This window comes from Haliaeetus albicilla, chromosome 18 (genome assembly GCF_947461875.1).
Source record: "Haliaeetus albicilla chromosome 18, bHalAlb1.1, whole genome shotgun sequence".
NCBI classification, from domain to species: Eukaryota; Metazoa; Chordata; class Aves; order Accipitriformes; family Accipitridae; genus Haliaeetus; species Haliaeetus albicilla.
Window position 1 is genome coordinate 29,655,327 of NC_091500.1, and position 19,509 is coordinate 29,674,835.

General features: G+C 46.3%; 3 protein-coding genes across 7 annotated transcripts in view; 1 reads left to right on the forward strand and 2 right to left on the reverse strand.

The window, feature by feature from the left end:
* The window catches only part of LOC138689806 (zinc finger protein 385A-like), a 282,741-nt gene that overhangs the window by 106,928 nt on the left and 156,304 nt on the right, over positions 1–19,509 (forward strand). The gene's annotated exons all lie outside the window — the stretch shown is intronic.
* Positions 483–2,460, reverse strand: HOXC5 (homeobox C5). The gene is made up of 2 exons (XM_009920703.2): positions 1,703–2,460; positions 483–945 (listed from the first exon to the last, which is right to left on the reverse strand). The coding sequence occupies exons 1-2, from the start codon at positions 2,157–2,159 to the stop codon at positions 731–733; spliced, it is 672 nt and encodes a 223-aa protein (XP_009919005.2). The 5' UTR covers positions 2,160–2,460; the 3' UTR covers positions 483–730.
* On the reverse strand, positions 4,039–19,049 carry HOXC6 (homeobox C6). 3 transcript variants are annotated; one of them, XM_069806245.1, is made up of 3 exons: positions 18,364–19,049; positions 6,741–6,965; positions 4,039–5,947 (listed from the first exon to the last, which is right to left on the reverse strand). In XM_069806245.1, the coding sequence occupies exons 2-3, from the start codon at positions 6,892–6,894 to the stop codon at positions 5,634–5,636; spliced, it is 468 nt and encodes a 155-aa protein (XP_069662346.1). In that variant the 5' UTR covers positions 6,895–6,965; positions 18,364–19,049; the 3' UTR covers positions 4,039–5,633. The 3 variants fall into 3 exon arrangements, with proteins under 3 accessions (XP_069662346.1, XP_069662344.1, XP_069662345.1); XM_069806243.1 differs by lacking the exon at positions 18,364–19,049 and having other exon boundaries at positions 4,039–5,971; positions 6,741–14,703; XM_069806244.1 differs by lacking the exon at positions 18,364–19,049 and having other exon boundaries at positions 6,741–14,678.

Here is a 19,509-nt window from a genome sequence, read left to right on the forward strand (position 1 = left end):
CCAGGGAGACCCCCCCCCGGCTCCTCTCCCGGGGTTTTGAAGTGGATTTGAGGGTTCCGAGCCCCAGCGAGGGGCAATATTTTTCTTTCCGACTTGAAGAGCCAAAGCGGAGGTGCCAGAGCATCTTCCCTGGGCAATTCCCAGCAAAGCACACCAGCGATTCCCTTCTCCCATCAGGGAGCGAGGCTGGGACTTCACGAAACTTACTGGGTTTGGGGGTTTTTCCTCTCCCCCCCGCCCTTATTTTCCTTTTCTCCTTCTTCACCGGCCCTTTTTGTTTGTCATTTTTTCCTATGAATATTGCGATTTTTAGAGCTGAGAGGACACGACCCAGCCACCCTGCGGATTTTTTTAAGCCTTTTTGGTGGGTTTTTTGTTTCTCGGTGGTTTTTTTCCCCCAAAGAGCGCACAGGTTAGGACACTTAGTAACAACCTAAAGAGCGATACACTAAATTTTTGCATGAAGCTAACAGCGGGGTCGGTTCTTTTTTTTTTTTTTTTTGGCTTTTTTTTTTTTTTTTTTGCATACTAATAAGAGCTCTCCTTTGTCTGAGGGATTTGTGAGGGTACGGACCAGAGTCCATCCAGCAGCTTCCTCCCTCCCCACCCCAAAATCAAAGTTTCCTCAAGGTAGCCTCCACCAGAAGTGATGGAAAAGAAAAAACCCAACACCACCACCAACACCAACAAAAAAAAAAAGCAGGGGACCCCCCATCTCCTGCAATCCCACCTAAAGAGCCTCTTTGCTTTTCAACTTGGAATCTTTCTTCCACTTCATCCTCCGGTTTTGAAACCAGATTTTGATTTGTCTCTCGTTCAGGCAGAGGTTGTTGGCGATCTCAATGCGCCTCCGCCGGGTCAGGTATCTGTTAAAATGAAATTCTTTCTCTAGTTCCAGAGTTTGGTAGCGGGTGTAGCTGGTTCGGGAGCGTTTACCATCCGTTTCTGGGGGAAAAAAAATAAAAAAAAAAAAAAAAAAAGAGGGAAGACACCGCATGAAAAGCCAAAGCAATTCTGGATGGATTTTAAATTTTTTTATTATTTTTTTTCTTTTAATGATAAAACCCGGTTACAAATTTAGAATACACAGAAGTTTGCTGGGGCTGTGGGCACGCAGGGAGTGAAGTAGCCTGAAATCCTTCACTCCCCAACACCTTCGGCCCCCCAGGTCCCCCCCTTCCTTTCTAAAGCCCAGATCAAACGCATGTAGATGAGCCAGAAGTGAACCTGTTTCCTCTCGGACAATAAGGAAGTGTACAAAGGAGGGAAATATCTGTTCTTGGGGAGCTTGTCTCTGTTTCTCCCCCCCCTTCAGCCCTGGGAAGGTGGAGGGGGAAAATCTCTCCACGCGTTCCCTCCACCTTCGCTTCTGGTGTCTTTTTTTTTCCAAGCTCACCCTCAAAGAACATGTGTATTTCAAGTTATTTTTAACCCCCCCTTCCCAAAAAAATGGAATATTGCCTTTTATACACGTTTTGTTTCTATGATCCAATTATGCTGTCATAAATTTGGGCGTATATAGCCTCTAAGCCTTTTAGTGGACAGTTTTACGAGCAATTGATGCCTTAGTCGTAAAATTTACGACCTCAGGTTTTTTATTATTTGCCCCGTATGGCCTATAAAAACCCAAGGCAAAAAAAAAAAAGAAAAAAAAAAAAAAAGAAAATCCTGTGAAACAAAAATCAAGAAGTGAAAGTTTTACCATGGCTCATGTGTAGTTTGGTCATCCAGGGGTAAATTTGTGGAGGTTGTTGCTGCTGCAGTTGTGGTCCTCCTTGTTGTGCTGTTTGCACGGGCTCAGCTTTGATTTCACCCGAGCTCTTAGATCTCTCCTCCAGCGCCGTGTTAGCACTCTTCTGACTGTAAATCCCGGGATTTAGGGATGCTTGATCGTCTCTGGCTAAAGGATGCCCTGAAGAACCCATGACCGTGCAGGAAGGTCGCTCGGGGTTAGCTCGGGGGGTCGCAGACATGTCCACGCCGCTCCGGGAGCTGGGAGCCCCGGAGGAGGGGAGGGTGATGCTCAGATCCAAGCCACTGTAGCGGTACCTGGGTGACTGAACCTCAGGCACACTTCCATAATTTCCATAACTTTGCATGGCATAGGCAGGCACGGGGGGACTTTGCTTATAGAACGAATTGGCGACGTAAGAACTCATGGCGGAGGAGGGGAGGAAAAAAAGAAATAATAAAAAAAGGGGGGAAAAAGAAAATTTGGGGAGGGGGGATTTTTTTCTCTTTTTTCCCTCTTTTTTCTTCTTTTTTTCTTGTTTTCCCTCTTTTTTCTTCTTTTTTTTCTCTTTTTCCCCCTTTTTTTTTTTTTTTTTTTTTTTTGCAACCTCTTTGATTAGGGTGATTTGTGGCCCTTTGAAGTTCAGGGCTGGGGAGGGGGGGGAAGGTTGGGGTTGGGGGGGCCGCCTTTTTTTGTTCCTCCTAAAGTGCAGAATTTATAGGTGGGGATTCTTCTGTCCTTTTTTTTTTTCTTCTTTTTTTTTTTTTTTCCTCCCCCCCCCCCCCCTCTTTTTGCCCCCCCCTCCTTTGGACGCCCTGCCCAAATATGGGATTTTAAAGGGCCCTCACGTGACGGCGCCGGCCACTCATCCCTCCGCCTCGGTGACCCCGGGGTGGGTTTTTCATCGCTGGGCGCCCGCGGAAGGGGCCGGGGGTGCGCGGGGGAGCGCGGGGGGCGGAGCGGGGGGGGCGGAGCGCGCGGCGGGACGGCGAGGCGGCAGCGGCACCTAGCGCTGCTCCGCGGCAGCGCAACGCCGCTCCGCGCCCCCCCGCGCAGCGGGGCGGAAAGGTTTGGGGAAGGTGAAGGGGGGGGGTGCGGAGTAGGACACCCACCCGAGCCGGGCAGCGCGGAGGTTGCGCCCCAGGTCCAGCCCTTCCGCGGAATATTCGTCAGTTTGGGGGTTGGGGGGGGGGGTTCCTTTTTTTTTGGAGCCTTGCGCGCAGGTTTGGCGTGCTTGGGGTTCTTCCGTCTCAAAATCGCAGCTGCGCGGGTTGGGGTGGGGGGTGAAAAACCCCACCGGGTTGCTTTTTTGTTGTGGTTTGGGGGTTTTTTCGGTGGTTTTTTTTGCTGTTTCGGTGGGTGCAGCGCAGGAGGGGAAGCTCGCAGCGGCGCGTTACCTCCGCAGCTTTTTAAATTTCTTTCTTTTTTTTTTTTTTTTTGGAATTTCACGAAGATTTGCTGGCTAGGTGGAAGGGAACACATTCCCCGCGTTGTTTTCCAAGGTTTTGGGGAGCGGTGGAGGTCGGGGAAGCTCCTGAGCTTTCTGCAGGGGCTGCTCCTCGCATGTAAGCTCCTCCAATGCGCCAAAGTTTACATTCCTGTTACCTTTCCCCCCCTCCCCGGCTTCGCAATTTATTGCTGGCAGAAGCCTGGATCTTCCTCGTCTGCTGCTCGCTGGAGAAACCAGCCCCTCTCTTCAAAGGGCACGGCGAAGGGGAAATAAATACCTTCAAATCTGAATTTCCAGCCCTCCCTTCTGCTCCGGAGCAGGGCGGGGGGGGGAGAGGAGGGTGCGGTGGGAGTCGGGCAGCTCCGAGCCCCCCCAGCCCGCTTCGGGCTTTGCCTTGCAGACCTGAGCACGTTTTCTTTCTATTCCGTCTCCATTCACCAGCCAGAGAATGCCTTGAATGCGCTGGGTGTTACATATCGCCTTCATTCTCTCTATAGGCGCTGAATTATATATGTGTGGTTGTGGATATATGTTTGGGTTTGGGTTTTTTGGTTTGTTTGGTTGTTTTTGGTTTGGGCTTTGTTTTTTCTTTTGTCCTTTTTTTTTTCTTTTGGAAATTCAAACTGGTTTACGCCCGGGGAGCCTCCTGCTCCCCGGCCAGGTCGTTACCCTCTTGCAAAACGCTCTTGGCTTCTGCTTGTTGGTGCTGTTTGCTTGTTTTCTTTCGTTTTAACAGATTTATTTTATTTTCTTTTATTTTCGTCTTTCCTGCGCCTTGCAAAAATCGCCTGCACATTCCAGGCTGGAGACGAGCGAAGGATGGGATGAAAAAAACTCCCCAGGCTGCTTTCCCCCCCCCCCTTTTTTTTTTTTTCCTGGTTATGGTCACTTAACACCAAATCCTGGTCGTTTCAGTAAAAAACTTGAAGGGGCTAAGCCGCTTCCAGGGAAATATCATCCCTGGCTAAGTGCTACCTACTGAACAGCCCAGCAAATATTAGAGCGGTGACAAAGAGGCGAGAAAAATGCAGGTTTTTTTATCCAGCCTTCGCAATGGTTTATACGAGCCTGCGATCCACAGCAGCAGGGTTTGTTTCCCAGCGTTATATCCACAATTTCCGTTCTCCTAAGGATGAGTTTCTGGATAAAAGTGACTCCCCCCCTCCCTGGAAAGGTTTATTGGGTCGAAATAAGTCGGGTTGCGGGGGGGGGGACGTGGGTCCTTCCGCAGAGCTGGGGGATTCTCAGCTGTGTAGAGCTCAAATTAAATCAAAATAATAATAAAAAAAAGAAGCAGAACCTTTGACCTGGTATTTCACTGAGGAGGGTGCAATAAGAAATATATACTGTTTTGAACTTTGGAAATCCATTTTTAATCATGAAGCGAGAGGTATGGCATAGATTCCTGATGCCACCGAACAATACAGTAACAAGACTAATTCAAGGAGACAAAGCAAAATGTATTTTTTTTCCCCCCTTTTTTTTTCTTTTTTGGAATACTCTTGAATGAGAGAGGTACGAAGGAGGGAGAAAAAGGAGAGAGGGAGCTGATTTTCAGGAACAACACACAGAAGATAAGTGAACTTTCTAACAGGCTGTTATCAACACGAAAGGTTTCAACTGAAGCTCAGAGGCCATTCTATAAACTTTAAAAATAATATTCAGTTTTTATTAAATACTCAACATAGTCCTCTGGACATGACCTTTATACATGAGAGGGTGTAACACAAGATTTTTTTTTTTTCCTTTTCTACTGCTATAGAACTCCATTCACTTTATACTGTGGAACATTACAGTGCTAAACATAAATATAAATACAGGTACCACAAACACAGTTAAAAATATTCACACAGAAACTGTCACAGTTTGTAGTATGCAGTGATGAGCCCAGGTATCTGCTTAAATACAAGGAGGATGCTCTTGGAAATGCTATATTTAGGTGGAAGGAGCTTTCTCAGGGAAATCAGATTTTTCACCAGGGAAGAACTGCTCTGGCTGGGGGGGAGGAGAAGCGACTGGGCAGAGTCCGACCCGGCACAGCGGAGGGTGGATGCCCAATTTGGGGGGGGGGGGGCGGAGGGATGGGGGAGGAAGGGGGGGGGGAAGTGTGCGGCTTGAAACAGTCTTATCCCGAGTTAGATAAATAGGCGATGGCGGAGATGCGTCTGCGGGGTGGGGGGTCACTGGGGAGAGCGGGGGGGGGAACGGGACTGTGTAGCGGGGGGGGGACTGTCCACATTTCCACCTTAGACCTTATTTTTTTAAATCCCCCCCCAATTATTATTATTTTTTTATTCTTTTTTTTCTTTTTCTTTTTTTTTTTTCTTTTTTCTTTTTTTTTTTTTTTTTTAACGTAGCCAAACATTGTGCCAGTGATAAATACGGAGGGTCGGGGGGGGTGGGGTGGGGATGTCGGGGGGGGGGGGTTCCTGCCGCCGAGCTGTCACTTTTTCACTCCTTCTGCTTCTCCTCCTCTGTCTCTTCTCGCTTCTCCTCCTTGGCCAAGCTGTCGGCGGCGGCGGCGGCGGCCCCCCCCCCCGCCCCGGAGAGGGTTGAACTCAAATTACTTTCTTTTTTCCATTTCATCCTCCGGTTTTGGAACCAGATTTTAATCTGTCGTTCCGTCAGGCAGAGAGCGTTGGCGATCTCGATCCGCCTCCGCCGGGTCAGGTACCGGTTGAAGTGAAATTCCTTCTCCAGCTCCAAGGTTTGATAACGGGAATAAATCTGGCGGCCCCGCCGGCGGTCGGCCCCGTAGCCCACTCCTAGGGATGCCGAGACAAAACAGACTAAAAATCGTCAGCCCGGTAGAACGCGGAAAGTGGGGGGGGGGGGTAGGGGGTGGGGGGGGAGAACGGACACCCGCACCCGCGCAACCCCTCCGCCCCCGCGCAACCCCGCGCCCGCCCCGCTCCTCCTTCCCACACCCCCCCCCCACCCTACCCCACCCCCCCCACACCCACCCACCCACCCCAACCCCCGGGTGGCAGCGCGGCCGCCTGCCCCCTCCCCAGCATCCCCCCCCCCCCCCCAAAATTAAAATTAAATCTCTCTCTTTTTTGCTTCAATTAACCCTGTGCGGGCAGCATTTTCTCCCGGGTCATTTTCTCCCGGGATGCTGCTCCCCTTCCCCCCCCTTCTTTTTCCCACATTATTTCTGCCAATTGGAGGATTTGGGGGAGCCGGGGAGGGGGGGGGAAGTGGGAGCTTCCCCCGGCCCCTCTTCGTGCGGGGAACCCGCCACCGCCGCACTTCCCGCACCCGTCATTAAAACTTATTTTTACCCCGGTAATATTTTGTGCTTAACTCCCGAGCAGAGCTCGCTGCACTTTATTATAGATATTTTACACTCTCGAAGTCTTTTAATTAGAAAGAGCATAACAAGCCATATTTGCTTGCAACAACTTAACAAATAAAAGGCCTGTAGCTGCAACTGTGAAGGAGCTATATTATTGTTTTTATGGGGCCATAAAAAGTCGCTCAGCCTGTTCTGCTAGGGAGAAGGTCGTAAAGATGGTTCAGTTTATTTAATTTATATCTCCGAGCTGTAAAACTTACCACTGTGGGAGTTCATACGCTGCATCCATGGGTATATTTGAATGCTAGTTTTTTGTTCTTGCGAAGTGTTCCTGTTTTGGTCACTGGTAAAATCCTGTGCGATTGATGTCTGTGTATTATGTCCCATAGAATTTTGCCTGCAGCTAGAAAGCATGTCTTTTTCTTGGTAAAAAGCATTAGATCCATAGTCATAAGGTCCTCGGCTGGAGCTAAACACAACATTATCTTGCGGTGAATAAAAAGGAGAAGAATAAATCCGGTTTTGAGCAACGGCTGCTCCATAAGTAGAAAAATGCCTGACAGGGTCATAGGCAGTTGAATTGAGGGCTACGTTGGGAAGCACCTCTTGGCCACTGGTTAGATGGCAGGATAAAGATGGGTTTGTAAAATAGGAATTCATATCGTCCTCTATACCTGGCTGTGTGATTTCTTTAATATTTATTTCTGTCTCCAGTTTGTAGTCTGAACTAGATTGTTATAGGGAAGGCTCTGCTCCAGGACAGACAAAATGACAAAGTCAGCTGACCCGGGGGGAGCCAATGGGGAGGCGGGTGTCAAAAAGGGAAAAAATTGCTTTTGCTTCTGTTGATTCCCTAGTTGAAACTAAGTGGGCATGGAAAGTAAGTCCTGCACCCCCAAAACCCCCCCAGCACCCCTGGGGTGCCGGGGGATGGGGAGGCTGCGGTGGGGAGGGGAGCGCTCCTGGACCCAGGGCTGGGGGGGTCCCGCCTGGGGAGGCAGCTGGGCTGGGAGGCGGGGGGGGGGGGGGGCACAAATTTCTTAAGCCAGGCTTAACTTTTCCTTCCCCCCCACCCCCCTCACCCCCCTTTTCTGCTAATGGACCCTGAGGTTTGGAAGCACCGTCTGTGTGTCTGTGCATTATGTTGCTTGTGTTTTGGTTTGGGTTGTTGTTTTTTTTTTTTTTTTTTAAAGAAATGTTTGCTTAATATCTTGTAATAAAATAGCTCAGAATTCACAGTAATAAATCTCAGATGTCCACAGAATATTAAGCCATAAATTACCCTCCTTTTTTTTTTTTTCCCCCTTCTTCTTGTTCTCATGTAGCATTGGTCAATATTATGGAATCAAATGGTTGTGTTCCTGATGAGAAAATATTACATAAAGAGAGGGGGGAAAACATGGCGACTTCTGAATTGATAACGTGTTTCAGAGCCTTCCCAAAGTATGTCTTGAGGAGGGGAGGAAAAAAAAAAGACATCCAGAAAAGCAACACCCAACATTGCAAACTCACGTTAACCTGGAAGTTAGATTTCTCCTCTACTTTGACATTTCTCCCCTCAAACGTTTCCCTGCTAATTTTCAATGCTAGAGGATATTTACATTTTCAACAACAACTACAACAGCAGCAAAAAAAAAAAAAAAAAAAGAGGTTTTCTATTTGTAATGGAGAGCAATGAGGAGCCTGGGCTGGGGACGGAACCTCGTGTTTGTGTTTGCAGGAATTTATAGTTGCAGATATTTACAACTGATTGGGAAACTTCTACTGCAAATATTTAGTTAGATGAAAGGGGGGATTATATTCTATCTTCTCTGGGTAGATTGCACCTAGAACTAATTGAAATGAAGACAGCTAATCTAATTTTAATTTCAATCTAGAGCCATAAATTGCCCCTTAAATGTAAAACATACCTGCTGATCTGTAAATATTGCGAGGTACCTTTATCATTCTGGTGGCTTGCTATTTAAAAATTCAATTATGGCAGGGAAACCCTGGCCTCCTCTGTGGTTTTTTTTTTTAAACCTCCATCGTGTCCACGTTTTTATTTTAAATGTGAGGGTGCGGGGGCTGGGGAGAGGAAGGTTTGTGGGTGCACACTCCAATTCAAAACTGAGAGTATTTGTTTGTCTTGCTCTCAATCAATAGACTTAATTCCTTTTTTAGCGATGTATCCCTAAAAGATTTTAGCTGACAAAGAAGGCTTGGGGGGGGGGGGGTGTATATTTTTTCCCCAGCTATAACAGGAACCCGGATGCCAACGGATTTTATGCTCTTTTTCCTCTGTGTAACAAAGCAAAGTAATCAATGGTAGCAATAAAACCATAAACGAGACTACAACTGAAAAAAAAAAGCTCGTGTATTCATCTTCTATAACGTTAAGGCTTCCCCTGAGTGTCACTAGGGGAAAAAATAAAGTTTCTAACCAAAAAGGAGATAGCTGGAAGTGTGCACCATCTTATTTAGCACATGTACCTTGTTGGGGAGCGCAGCCTGGCTCCCACCTAAGGCTGCCCAACTTGGAGCCCGCCTGGTACAGATATAAGACTCATGGACATGGGGAAGATTTACAGGCATTTCCCCCCCCAAAAAGCGAACTTCAGTTTGCTTTCGTTTCCCTTTTCTCCCTCTCCCCTTTCCCCAGAGCCCGCCCGGGCATTTCTGGAAGCAAAGAAAGAGGCGAAAAGAAAGAAACTAGGAAAGAAATGCGATTACTGGGGGTAATTTTTTTTTTTTTTCCGCCTTCTGCTGAGCTGTTAAACCCCCAGCCAGAGGCACTCTCAGCTGGACAGATCTGGAGAGCCAGGGATGTGTTGCAAATATTATTAGCCATGGGCACATCTTCTCTGAACCCAAGTCCTTTCAGGGCAGGGTTACTTTGGAAACCACCACTGGCCATGCAAGCTGCTTCCAGATATTAAATTGTTGCGAAGGTCCAACAAATGGACTGGAGGGAGAGATGGATGAATGAGGGCTTTGCAGTTATTGGCGTGTTGTCTTACCTTATGTATTGCTTACAGCCCGATGTAATTTGGCGAGTAAATTAAAAGTAGCTACAGCTGGATGGGTTGGACCTTTGCTAGGGCAGATTGACGTGGGGAGTTGCACCTATGGAAGGGCATTTATACCCACGCCAACCTTGCCAAAGTTTGGAGGAGTTTCTGGAAGTGACTCCTTTTAGGGTTTTCTTCTTCTTTTTTTTTTTTCCCCCTTTTTAATTATTGTTTTTATTTTTTTATTATTTTTTTACTCCCCCCTTCCCCCTCCCCCTTTTTTTTTGTATAGGTGCTCCGGGGCTGTTGTATCGGAGACCTGTGTGATAACCGTGTGACTAGGAGTCGAGAAAGTTAAGTGTTTTATTACTTCTCTAAACAGAGGGCAAGTCTTAAAAGTCTGGTCGATTTATAGTGAACAGAAACCAGCTGCCGTAGAGAAACTTAAAATAGAATCCTCTCCCCACGTTAAAAATCAGGTTTCTGGGGAGAAAAGGGAGAGAAAGAGGAGGGGGTGAAGGAAAAAAAAAATAATAGAGCACAACCACCCCAAAAGCTACTGCAAATACAAATGAGGCATCATTAAAGTATATTTTACTCATTGCAATTCCTCAGCCTCACGTTTTGAATGCACTGGATATTCCCCCCCCTTACCCCCCCATTGATATTTTCTAGCAGTTTGGGGATTTCTCGAAAGTATTTCATCAAGATATGTCACTACCAAAAAGGTATTTATTTTTTCCCCCATGAAAACATGTAGAGGGAATATGTGGGGCGCTTTCTGGTTAAATTGGTCTGCAAACAATTATGTAAACTCATCAGCAGAAGCAAGAACAGATGTTTTATTAAAAGTGCTACACAGCAGTAGAAATATGTACAAGTCTTCGAGTAGCTCTTTAATAGGAGTTGCTCTTTGTTCCCAGAAAAGAAAAGCGCCCATAGAAATCTGAAATAACATTCACCACTCATAAGCCATAATTCCCCCCCCCCCCTTTTTTTCTCTCCCTCCACTGATGCTCACACGGGGGGGGGGGGGGGGGGAGGGGAAAAAAAAAAAAAAAGAAAGAAAAAAATATGTGTCGGGAGATTTCCTCCCCCCTCCCAGCTATAATTAGCGAATTGATGAACTGATTTAGGAAAAAAAAAAGGCTTAAAAAAAAAATGCAATCCCAACACATGTGTTTTCTATCCCTCAGTAATTACTGAAAGGAAACAAATCCAAATCGGTGTCCCCCCCTCCCCTCCCTCCCTGAACAGCCTGCAGATACCGCTACTGACAGCGAGCTGCTGCCCGGCCCTGCAGCCGCTCTGGGTTTTTTTGGGGGGTGTTGGCATTTTGGGGGGGTTCTCTTTTTTTTTTTTCCAGCCACGTTGCCCATTTGGGGCAGATCCCGGCGTGGGGCAAGAGACGGGGCTCTGCCCCCCCACACACCCACGCGTGTCATGGCCAGGAGGTGCCCGCCCGCTCGGGGCATCGAGCCACTATATGGGCCCCCCCGCCTTCCTTAAAAATTAAAATTATTCAAGCGGGGTGAGGGTGGTTTTCTGCAAACTGCTGCAAAAACGTCTCTTTTGGGATGCACTAAGGGGGGGATAAGACTAAGGGTGTGTCCCCCCCCAAAAAAAGCCCGCACCTCTGCGCGTGTAAGGCACACGCACACCCACGCACACCACTGACAGCTGCCCATAAGGCTGCGTGCTCACATCTGATTAAATCCTTGAAGCTCTTAGAGGTAAATACAAGTGATGCCATTAAAAGCCTTTTTATTTAAACTGATTTCACCTTGTATCTGGGATCTCTGCCTCCCCCCCTCCCCTTTCCTTTTTTTTTTTTTTTTTTTTTAACTTGACATTTATGGCACACGTGAGTCCTAATTATTTATTTGGGTCTTTCGCTGGGAATTTATTCCTGCTCTTTACAACAGGGTTTTCCTAGTCAAATATTGCTTTTTGCTATAAATAAAGCTTTAAAAAATAAAATAATAAAAAATAAAGTAGGGATAACAACCCCCCCGCCCCCAAAAGGGGGCAACAGGATAACAACAACAAACTCGTGGAGGTTTATGTGGAGGTTTATTTACCTCTCCCCCAGCCTGAAATGGCTCGCATTGTTTTGGTGCCGTCTCTATTCTCTGTAATTACAAGCTCGGAGTCAGAGTCTGGGCAGCTCTTAATTAAAAAAAAAAAAAAAGGGGAGATGAAATCTCTCCTTCCCCTGAATACTTCTATTCAGAGCTTCATAGACTATTTAAAGTTTTATTCCGGCGCTGCAGACACCGCGTTTGGAAGAGGGTGGCCTATTTGGGAGGTTTATTTGCTAATTAAAAGGCATTTTCTGCACCAAGATGCACAAAGCCATAATTAGCGAAAACACCCATTTTCCCCCCATATCTTTCCAAGAAGAAGCGCTGAAAAAAAATACAACCAGCGCCGTTTCTGCTATTTTTTTAAATGCAAACCTCCGCAAACCCCTTTTTTTTCGCCTTAGGTAGATAAAGAAGAGTATTTACCAGCCCGTGCATCGCTCGTAGAGTTGCCCAGACGAGTCATTTCTTTGCTTTTTCCTATTGATTTTTTTTTTAATTTTTATTTTGCAGCGTGGTGGAGGGAAGTTGCCTTAAACGTGTTCTTGTTGCCTTTATTTTATTCTTAGAGTTGCTTTAGGAAAGTGCACCAAAAGTTCAGGGCGACTCCCTTCAAGTTGCAACGCTCAGCACGAAAAAAAAAATATACTACTACTACTACTACTAATAATAATAATAATAATAATAATGGGGGGGAAGGTTTTTCTCGCTTGCAAAACCTCTCAGTCGCTGCACACATTTCCAGGGGTTGGAAGGTAAAAAAAAAAAAAAAAAAAAGGGAGAATTCTGGCAATTGTCAAAACACATGTCTGCTAACCAGGAAACCAGGAGGTGTGTGGGGAAGAGAAATTAATCTGTTCCTACTTCTGAGATTTATCCCCCTTCTTTCTGCCGAGGCTTGAAAGCGCTTTCTGACACTTTTAAGTGTTTATTTAGATTTTTCCCCGCGTTGATGTCGCGACGAGAGGAGGCTTTTAATTCTCAAATATTCTTTTTAATGGGGGGGGGGGAGGTGTGTGATTTATTTCATTATTTTTCTCCTTCCCAGATTTATTGGCGAATCTCAGCCCAACAAAAGAAGGCAGCACCGAAATCTCCCCGCGGAAACGGGACTTCGCTGGGTCTTAAATTACCAAGTAACCACGTTGCAAAAAGTTAACAGCAGCGAAAAAAGCAGGGGGAGAAACCCCCCTCCCCTGCAACATCGCCTCAATTAAATTTAATTTGCTGATTAAATGCGCTCCTGAATAAATCTCATCAGCGCTAGGAAGGGGGAGCCCCCAGAAAAGCGAGGGGAAAAAAAACCCCAAACCCTAATATTTTAGGGGATATAAAATTGTGGAGTGGTGCTTTGTTTATAGGGAGGCTGTGGAAACATTCCTGGTGGCTCCTTGGCTAAAAGTGGGGATAAATGGGGGGTTTAATTCAACCGGATGCAGGAAAATACCTTTTTTTGCCCCAAAACCGGGCTAAAACCCACTCAGGTGGCAGGTAGCAACTTTCGGGCGGTGGGGAGGGAGAGAAAAAAATCTGCCTGCCAGGTTTTCATTAATATTTTTTTAAATTTGGGTCTCTTTTCTTTTCATGACGGAGTGGAAATATTCCCTAAAATCCCTAAAATTAAAAAGGGCGAAAAATGACAGTGGCGCACATGACGTCACACCCGTCATGGACAAGACTTCATGGCGTAAAATTATAAAAGGCGACGTTTTGCTGCACACGTGTGTATCTATATGTGTATCTATAGGTACATATATGTAGAGGTCCAATTACTTCTGCTGGGTGTGGAGATTAAAAATAAAAAGGAGTGGGATGTTATTACGTTCTGCAAGGATAACTCAGGAGTGAAAAATTGTTGTCATTAACTATAGGCAGTTTTATCCTTTATTCTTTGCAGATACGAAGGCAGAAATTTAATCATAGGTGGCTTGGAAAAAAAAATAATTCAGGAAACAATAATAGTTGCCTTAATGATGTTTTTTTTAGAGGCGATCACTTAGGCAGAATTAAACTATATATTTGGAGACAACCTCTTGAGCACTTTGTTGAATTTATACATTTACATCGTCTTTAATCGAGCAACAATTTAATATTTCAGGATTTGCTTAAATACACTCATATTTTCAGGGGGAAAATACCGTTCCCGAGTTGACATGCCTTATCTATTTTTATGAGTTCACGTACATTGGGATGATTTAAACCCCGGTAACACGGAACGAAAGGAATAAAAAAAAAAAACAAAAAACCCCAACCCCAAAACCGCCTTGAATTAGCAGAAAGTGCAAGTGAGGAGTATCAGATGGCTTTGGGAAACTTGGGGAAGTTTGTGGCGGGGGGGGCTGGGGAACACACGCCTCAATGTTAAAGGTACTAAAACTTCTTTGCAAAGTGATTTTTTTTTTTTTTATGGCAGAAGAAGCTTTTGCAGGCCTTTGCACTCTCTCCCAGCCGAGGAGGGGGGTGTCCTCTCCCCTCCCCAGCCCCTGTCTCCCCCCCGTAAGTGTCCCCCCCCCCGCCGCAATTACACACACAGACAGAGGGGAGAAAAAAAAAAAAAAAGGGCACCAAATTGCAAAAAATTGCAAGTTTCTGTCACTTGGTGGCAGTATACAAAACAAGTAAACAAAAACGGGCAGAAATTTAAACACTCAAGGGGGGGCAAGGCGGGGGGGGGCCCCACCTGTGGGACAAACCCCCTTCCCCCCATCCCTTGGACCTTGTCTGGCGGGTGATTTTAGGGGGGGGGGGTAGGGTTTTTTTTTTCCCTCTGTGTGTGTGTTGTTGGTTTTTGGTGGGTTTTTCTCTTTTTTTTTTTTTTAACTCCTTGCTCCCAGTCTCTCCCCCCCCTTTTATTTTTGCCCTCCCCGCCCCCCATTGAAACGCGGGGTCTTTAGTCTGGGGACAAAGACTTTTACAGCAAGGTGTGTCCCCATGCGACAAAGGCGACCCGAGCAGCCTGTCCCCTGCAGACTGCGTCCAGACACCCGCAATTTCGGGGATTTCTGCCTTTTATTGTGTTTGTGTCTGGGGAAGAAGCGGGGGGAGGAGGCGGGGGGGGAGACGGGGCCGCTTTTCGCCTTCCTCCTCCCCAGCATCTTCCTCCTCCCCGGCATATTTCTCCCCCCTCCGAGGCTGGAGGTCACGTCGCCTTCCCCCTCCTCCCCCCCCAAAATCGCCCTCTGCAAATGTTGGGGTGCTTCTGCCCCGATTTCCTCACTTTTCCTCCCAAATCCCGAGCCCACACTTCAGGTCCTCGCTGCCACCCCAAATCCTACGGGGAAAGGCCTTATTTTATATATATATATATATATATATATATATATATATATATTTATTTTAGCCCTGACCTCAAACACCAGCACTGAAAACAGATGGTTTTTTTTCACCCCTTTTTCTCCATTTTTTTTCTGGAGAGGGCGAGCTGCAGGGATTAAACCCCCGCCAACAATAGTAACCAGATCTCCAACTATCTCGTCCAAAAGTATAATTCCTGATCCCTCAATGTTACGCATCGTCTTTTCCCAAAGTGTATTTCCCCCTCTATGACTAATTTTTTATCTCCCCTCGCCTTTTCTTCTCCACATGCCGAGTTCCGCAAATTTATCTCTCGGGGAAAAAAAACCCCAACAAACAAAACCAAAAAAAAACCCAAAACAAAACTAAAAGAACGCCAACACCACCGCAAAACCCCTTTGTTGCACAAAGCTCCGGGTGGAAATACAGGCCCCCCCCCCCCAAAATCACATTTATTGGGGAAATAACCACAAAGATACAGAACCCCATGGCAAATCGATCTGAGCATCACCACGATCACCGCTCGCACCTAACGCCGGTGGCGGTTGCCTATAGAGATCATATATTATTTCTGGTGGGTTTGGTTAATTCGTTCCCCAAACCGAAATTCCTTCACACGACAAGTTGGGAAATCGCTTCTTTCTGATCATTTCTTTGTAGTTACAGGTTTTTCCAGGCTCTTACAACACGGCGGATTTGGCATAATAAAACACCCACACGTTCGTGCTCTGTATTTGTGTATATTTGATCGTAACACGCTTTTATAGAAGCTGAGATAAACGCCCACGCGCGGGGAAGATCGTATCAACCGGGTTTATGGTCGGGTATAGATGTGCGAAATGTGTACGCATTCGAATAAAATGTAAATTCCTCTTGGTGCACAGATTGTATTTACGTCCTTCGCACGCTCGTACTCAACACCTCGGAATAAACCGCCCCTATAAATAAATTAGGAAGCATTTGGGACAGCGGAGTTTCCATTTTTAAATTTCTGTGGGAGCCCGGGTTTATTTTATGTTTCTCCACCGACTACATCTGTCGAAGAAAACCTATTATTCCCTGAAAGTCCGTGTCAATAACACGTGGCAATTTCCCTATAATCCCTGATGTTGCAGATACAAGCAGCAATTGATTTCCTCTGGTTTAGACCGGGATATAAAAAAAAAATAAAATCTCGGAGAATATAAATCATTCCGTTATTCCAGCCCTACATCCTAAAAATGTTTCTCAGCATTGCGAGCGTCTGAGGGATGACAATACGTCAAGGGAAAAGAGCAAATCAATATATTGAAAAGTTGTTTTGGGGGGTTCCAGGCCTGGCAGGAGGAGGTTGAATGCGGGCGGCGGTGGGAGCATCCCGGTGCTAATGGGAGCCAGCCCGGGGAGCGGGGAGCCGGGGCTCGGGGAGGGAGAGCAGACGGATTTCAGGCTGAAAACAATAAAAGATCCCATTTCTGTAATCATGTGGTTCCAATAAACACTCATTGTTTGCTCATAAAATGTCTTTACGACTGGCCGCGGTACGGGCAGAGCCTCCACACAACGGGATTTTCCCAGCGAACAAAACGAAGGCAAAACTGGCTCCTTCCCTCTCCCCCCCCGCCCCCGCATCCCATCCCCGAACCCGCTATTTATTTCACGCTTGGAAAATAAAAATACACGGGAGAACCGCCTGTTGTCTCAAAGGCAACGCGCTGCAAAGCCGGAATAAAAATTCCCTTTGCAGGAGAAGGGGAACGGCAGCGCTGGGTTTTGTTCAGCCGGTAATTTCCAGCCCCAAAGGCAGGCGCGAGGATTTACCAGATTTCTCAAAAGAAAAGGGAAGCCAACTTTGGAAAGTTGGCTTTTTTTTTTTCCTCCCCCCATCTCTCTTTTTTTTTTTTTAATTAAATTTAACACACCGCCACCAGAAACCACCCCAGAACTTCACAAACCGCTTTCGCTAATTAACCTCTGCCAACGCGCGCTGGAAATTAAAATAGAGGAGGCCATTTTTATTTAAAAACAACCAGAAAACAACAACAACCACCAAAAAAAAGCAGCAAGGCAGAAAACGAGGAGTCGCTCCGGCCTCCAGCTCCCCCCGTTCCTCCCCAAAATTCCCCCTCCCGCAGACGGCCACACAGTGGGGAACCCCCAAAATCGCTTATAATAAGCCAGAAAATTGCCATCGCCTCTGCCACCCCTCCCCCCCAGGGTTTATTTAATGTCCGTCCCTATATATGTATACATCCAGCCCTATACGTACGCAGGCTGGCATCACCAGCAGCAAATCTCTGCTCATACACACGCTCAGCATTATTATTATTTAAACACAGAGGATTTATCAAGAAAGAAAAAGAAATACAACCTCGAGAGGAAATGAAGTCACTACATTATACATACATATATATATATATCTTTACACGGCACCGGTATATACAGGGAGATAGATAAGATTAGATGATGGATGGGTAGGTGGGGAGGTAGGTGGATGGATAGGTAGATGGGGAGGTTAGCAGGGGAAGGGTCACGCTTTAAATCTCACCCGTTAAACCTGAATTAAAGTTGCTGGAGGAAAGAGGAAAAAAAATTTAAAAAAAATAAAAATAAGGGAAAGGGGAGGGACTTACATGCAAATAAAATATAAAAGCCAACACGGTGTTAACCACTTCGCAGGAAAACCAGAGCGCTCCTGAAAGTTATTATTGTTATTGTTTTTTACGACATGGAGCTTGTTTCAATTGCTCCTCTGCAAGGGGGGGAAATTCCATAAAATTCCGTAAAACTCCATCAAATTCCATAGAATTCCATACAATTCCATAAAATTCAATTAAAGCCCCTTTTCTGGAGACCTTTACACCCACCCGGTTACAAAAAGCGCCTAAAAGGAGGAGCTCGTGGGCTGCAAAGAGTTGATTCTTAATCACCTCGCGCTTAATATTAATTATCACCCCGGGAACGAACCGCGCAGCCCCGCGGAAGAGGCGCAGGCCGCGGCCCCGGGGCTGGAGGGGGGCGAGGGGGGGGCAATGGGCGGGCGAGGCCCGGCCTCGCGCACAATTAGCAGCGCAGCTCATTAAATATGGCACTGCCAGCAGCCTTGGACGCCCCACCCGGGTTGCGCCGGGCCGGCCCCTCCGCGCATGCGCTTCCCCCCCCCCTTATTTATTTTTTTAAGGAAAAGTTAGGATTAATTTTTCCATCTCTAGGGTGGCGGGTTTTTTAGGTTTTTTTTTTTCTTTCTTCCTCCCCTCTCCTTCCAACGCACCCCCACCCCCCCCTCCCTTTCCCCCATCCCCCGGCGCCCCCCGAGCTGCCTCCCCGCACCCCGAATATGACATCAGCAAGAGCAAATCCCTTTTTTTTCTCCCTTTTTTTTTTTTCCCCCGAATTAACTGCATTTCTGCCGCCCCGCAGCAGCTTTCCCTCATATCCAAGCTACACCCCTCGCTCGCACAACGATGCATCATTATCCTTAACACCCGGGCTATGGATCATTAGTTACACATTTTAACCAATAAGGGAACACTTACCAGAGGCTCCTGTCTCCCCCTCTCCCTCTCTCTCACTCTCTCTCTCTTTTTTCTCTGTCTCTCCCTCTTTCTGATCCACTGGCGCTGCAGCTCAGCTCCACAGAAACATTAAAAAAAAAAAAAAAAAGAAAAAAAAAAGGGGGAAAAAAAGATGGAAACAAAAGCAAAACAGTTCTTCTCTGGTTGGGGAAGGGATGGGGGAAGCTGAAGGAGGAATCTGTCTCTCTCTGGGTTTGGGGTTGGTTGGTTTTTTTTTTTTTGGCTTAAAAAAAAAAAAAGGTATTTACAACTGCTTGTGCCCCCTCATCATCGCATCCTGCAAAGGAAATGCATTGCGTTTTGCCCCTAGGGGTGGGGAATAGGAGGCGGCAACCAGACGCAGCAGTAAACTCATTAATGCCAAAATGCCCAAAGCAACCAAGAATTCCAACCCCAAGGAGACGGGGAGGGGGGGGTAAAAAAAAAAAAAATCTCGATTTTTTTTTTTTTTTAGCAAAAAAAAAAATAATCATCATCATCATCACGCTAATAATTAAGGGGGGGAAAAATACCATCCTACCCCTGGCACTGCTTGGACTGTTAAAGGAAAGACTACTGCGAAAGAGTCATAAGAGAAACCACAATAAAAAGTTCACGTTCATGGATGGAGTCCACATGACTTCCTGTGGCCAATCCAACTTGTGATTCAGTCGTAAACTTTTATTGCTCAGCTGTAAATTTTCTGCAAACAACCAGGAATGCGTTGCATTTTTTTGTGACGAGTGCAAATGCTCTCGTCTGTCGCCATGTTTATACAATTCTGCTTTAATATTAGGATTTTTTTTTTTACTCTACGCCCCCCCCCCTTCGCTGTCCCCCCTTTTTTATCTTTTAAGCGACCGCGTTAATATAAGGGAGGGTGGATTTTTTAATCTTTGCTTTTAAAGATAGATTCGCTTTAATTTGATGATTATTAGCTGCTCGGGTTAATTCTCAGCATATTTTTTTTAACTAAGGAGATTTGGCCTTTAGCGCTAAGCGTTATTAGTCTCCATGTTGGTAATTAATTGGGGGGGGGGAATAGGAAAACATCGACGAAGAGAGGCAGTGGAGAAAAAAATGGAGCACGCTGGACTTGAAAAATAAATACTTTAAATGTCGAGGGCA

Bases quoted from the DNA above. Each gene is read 5' to 3' on its own strand.
- HOXC5 (XM_009920703.2), bottom strand. From the start codon at position 2,159: ATGAGTTCTTACGTCGCCAATTCGTTCTATAAGCAAAGTCCCCCCGTG. The intron at 946-1,702 runs GTAAAACTTTCA...TTTTTCCCCCAG, and splicing joins CAAACTACACATGAGCCATG to AAACGGATGGTAAACGCTCC.
- HOXC6 (XM_069806243.1), bottom strand. From the start codon at position 7,140: ATGAATTCCTATTTTACAAACCCATCTTTATCCTGCCATCTAACCAGT. The intron at 5,972-6,740 runs GTAAGTTTTACA...GACGATTTTTAG, and splicing joins GCGTATGAACTCCCACAGTG to TCTGTTTTGTCTCGGCATCC.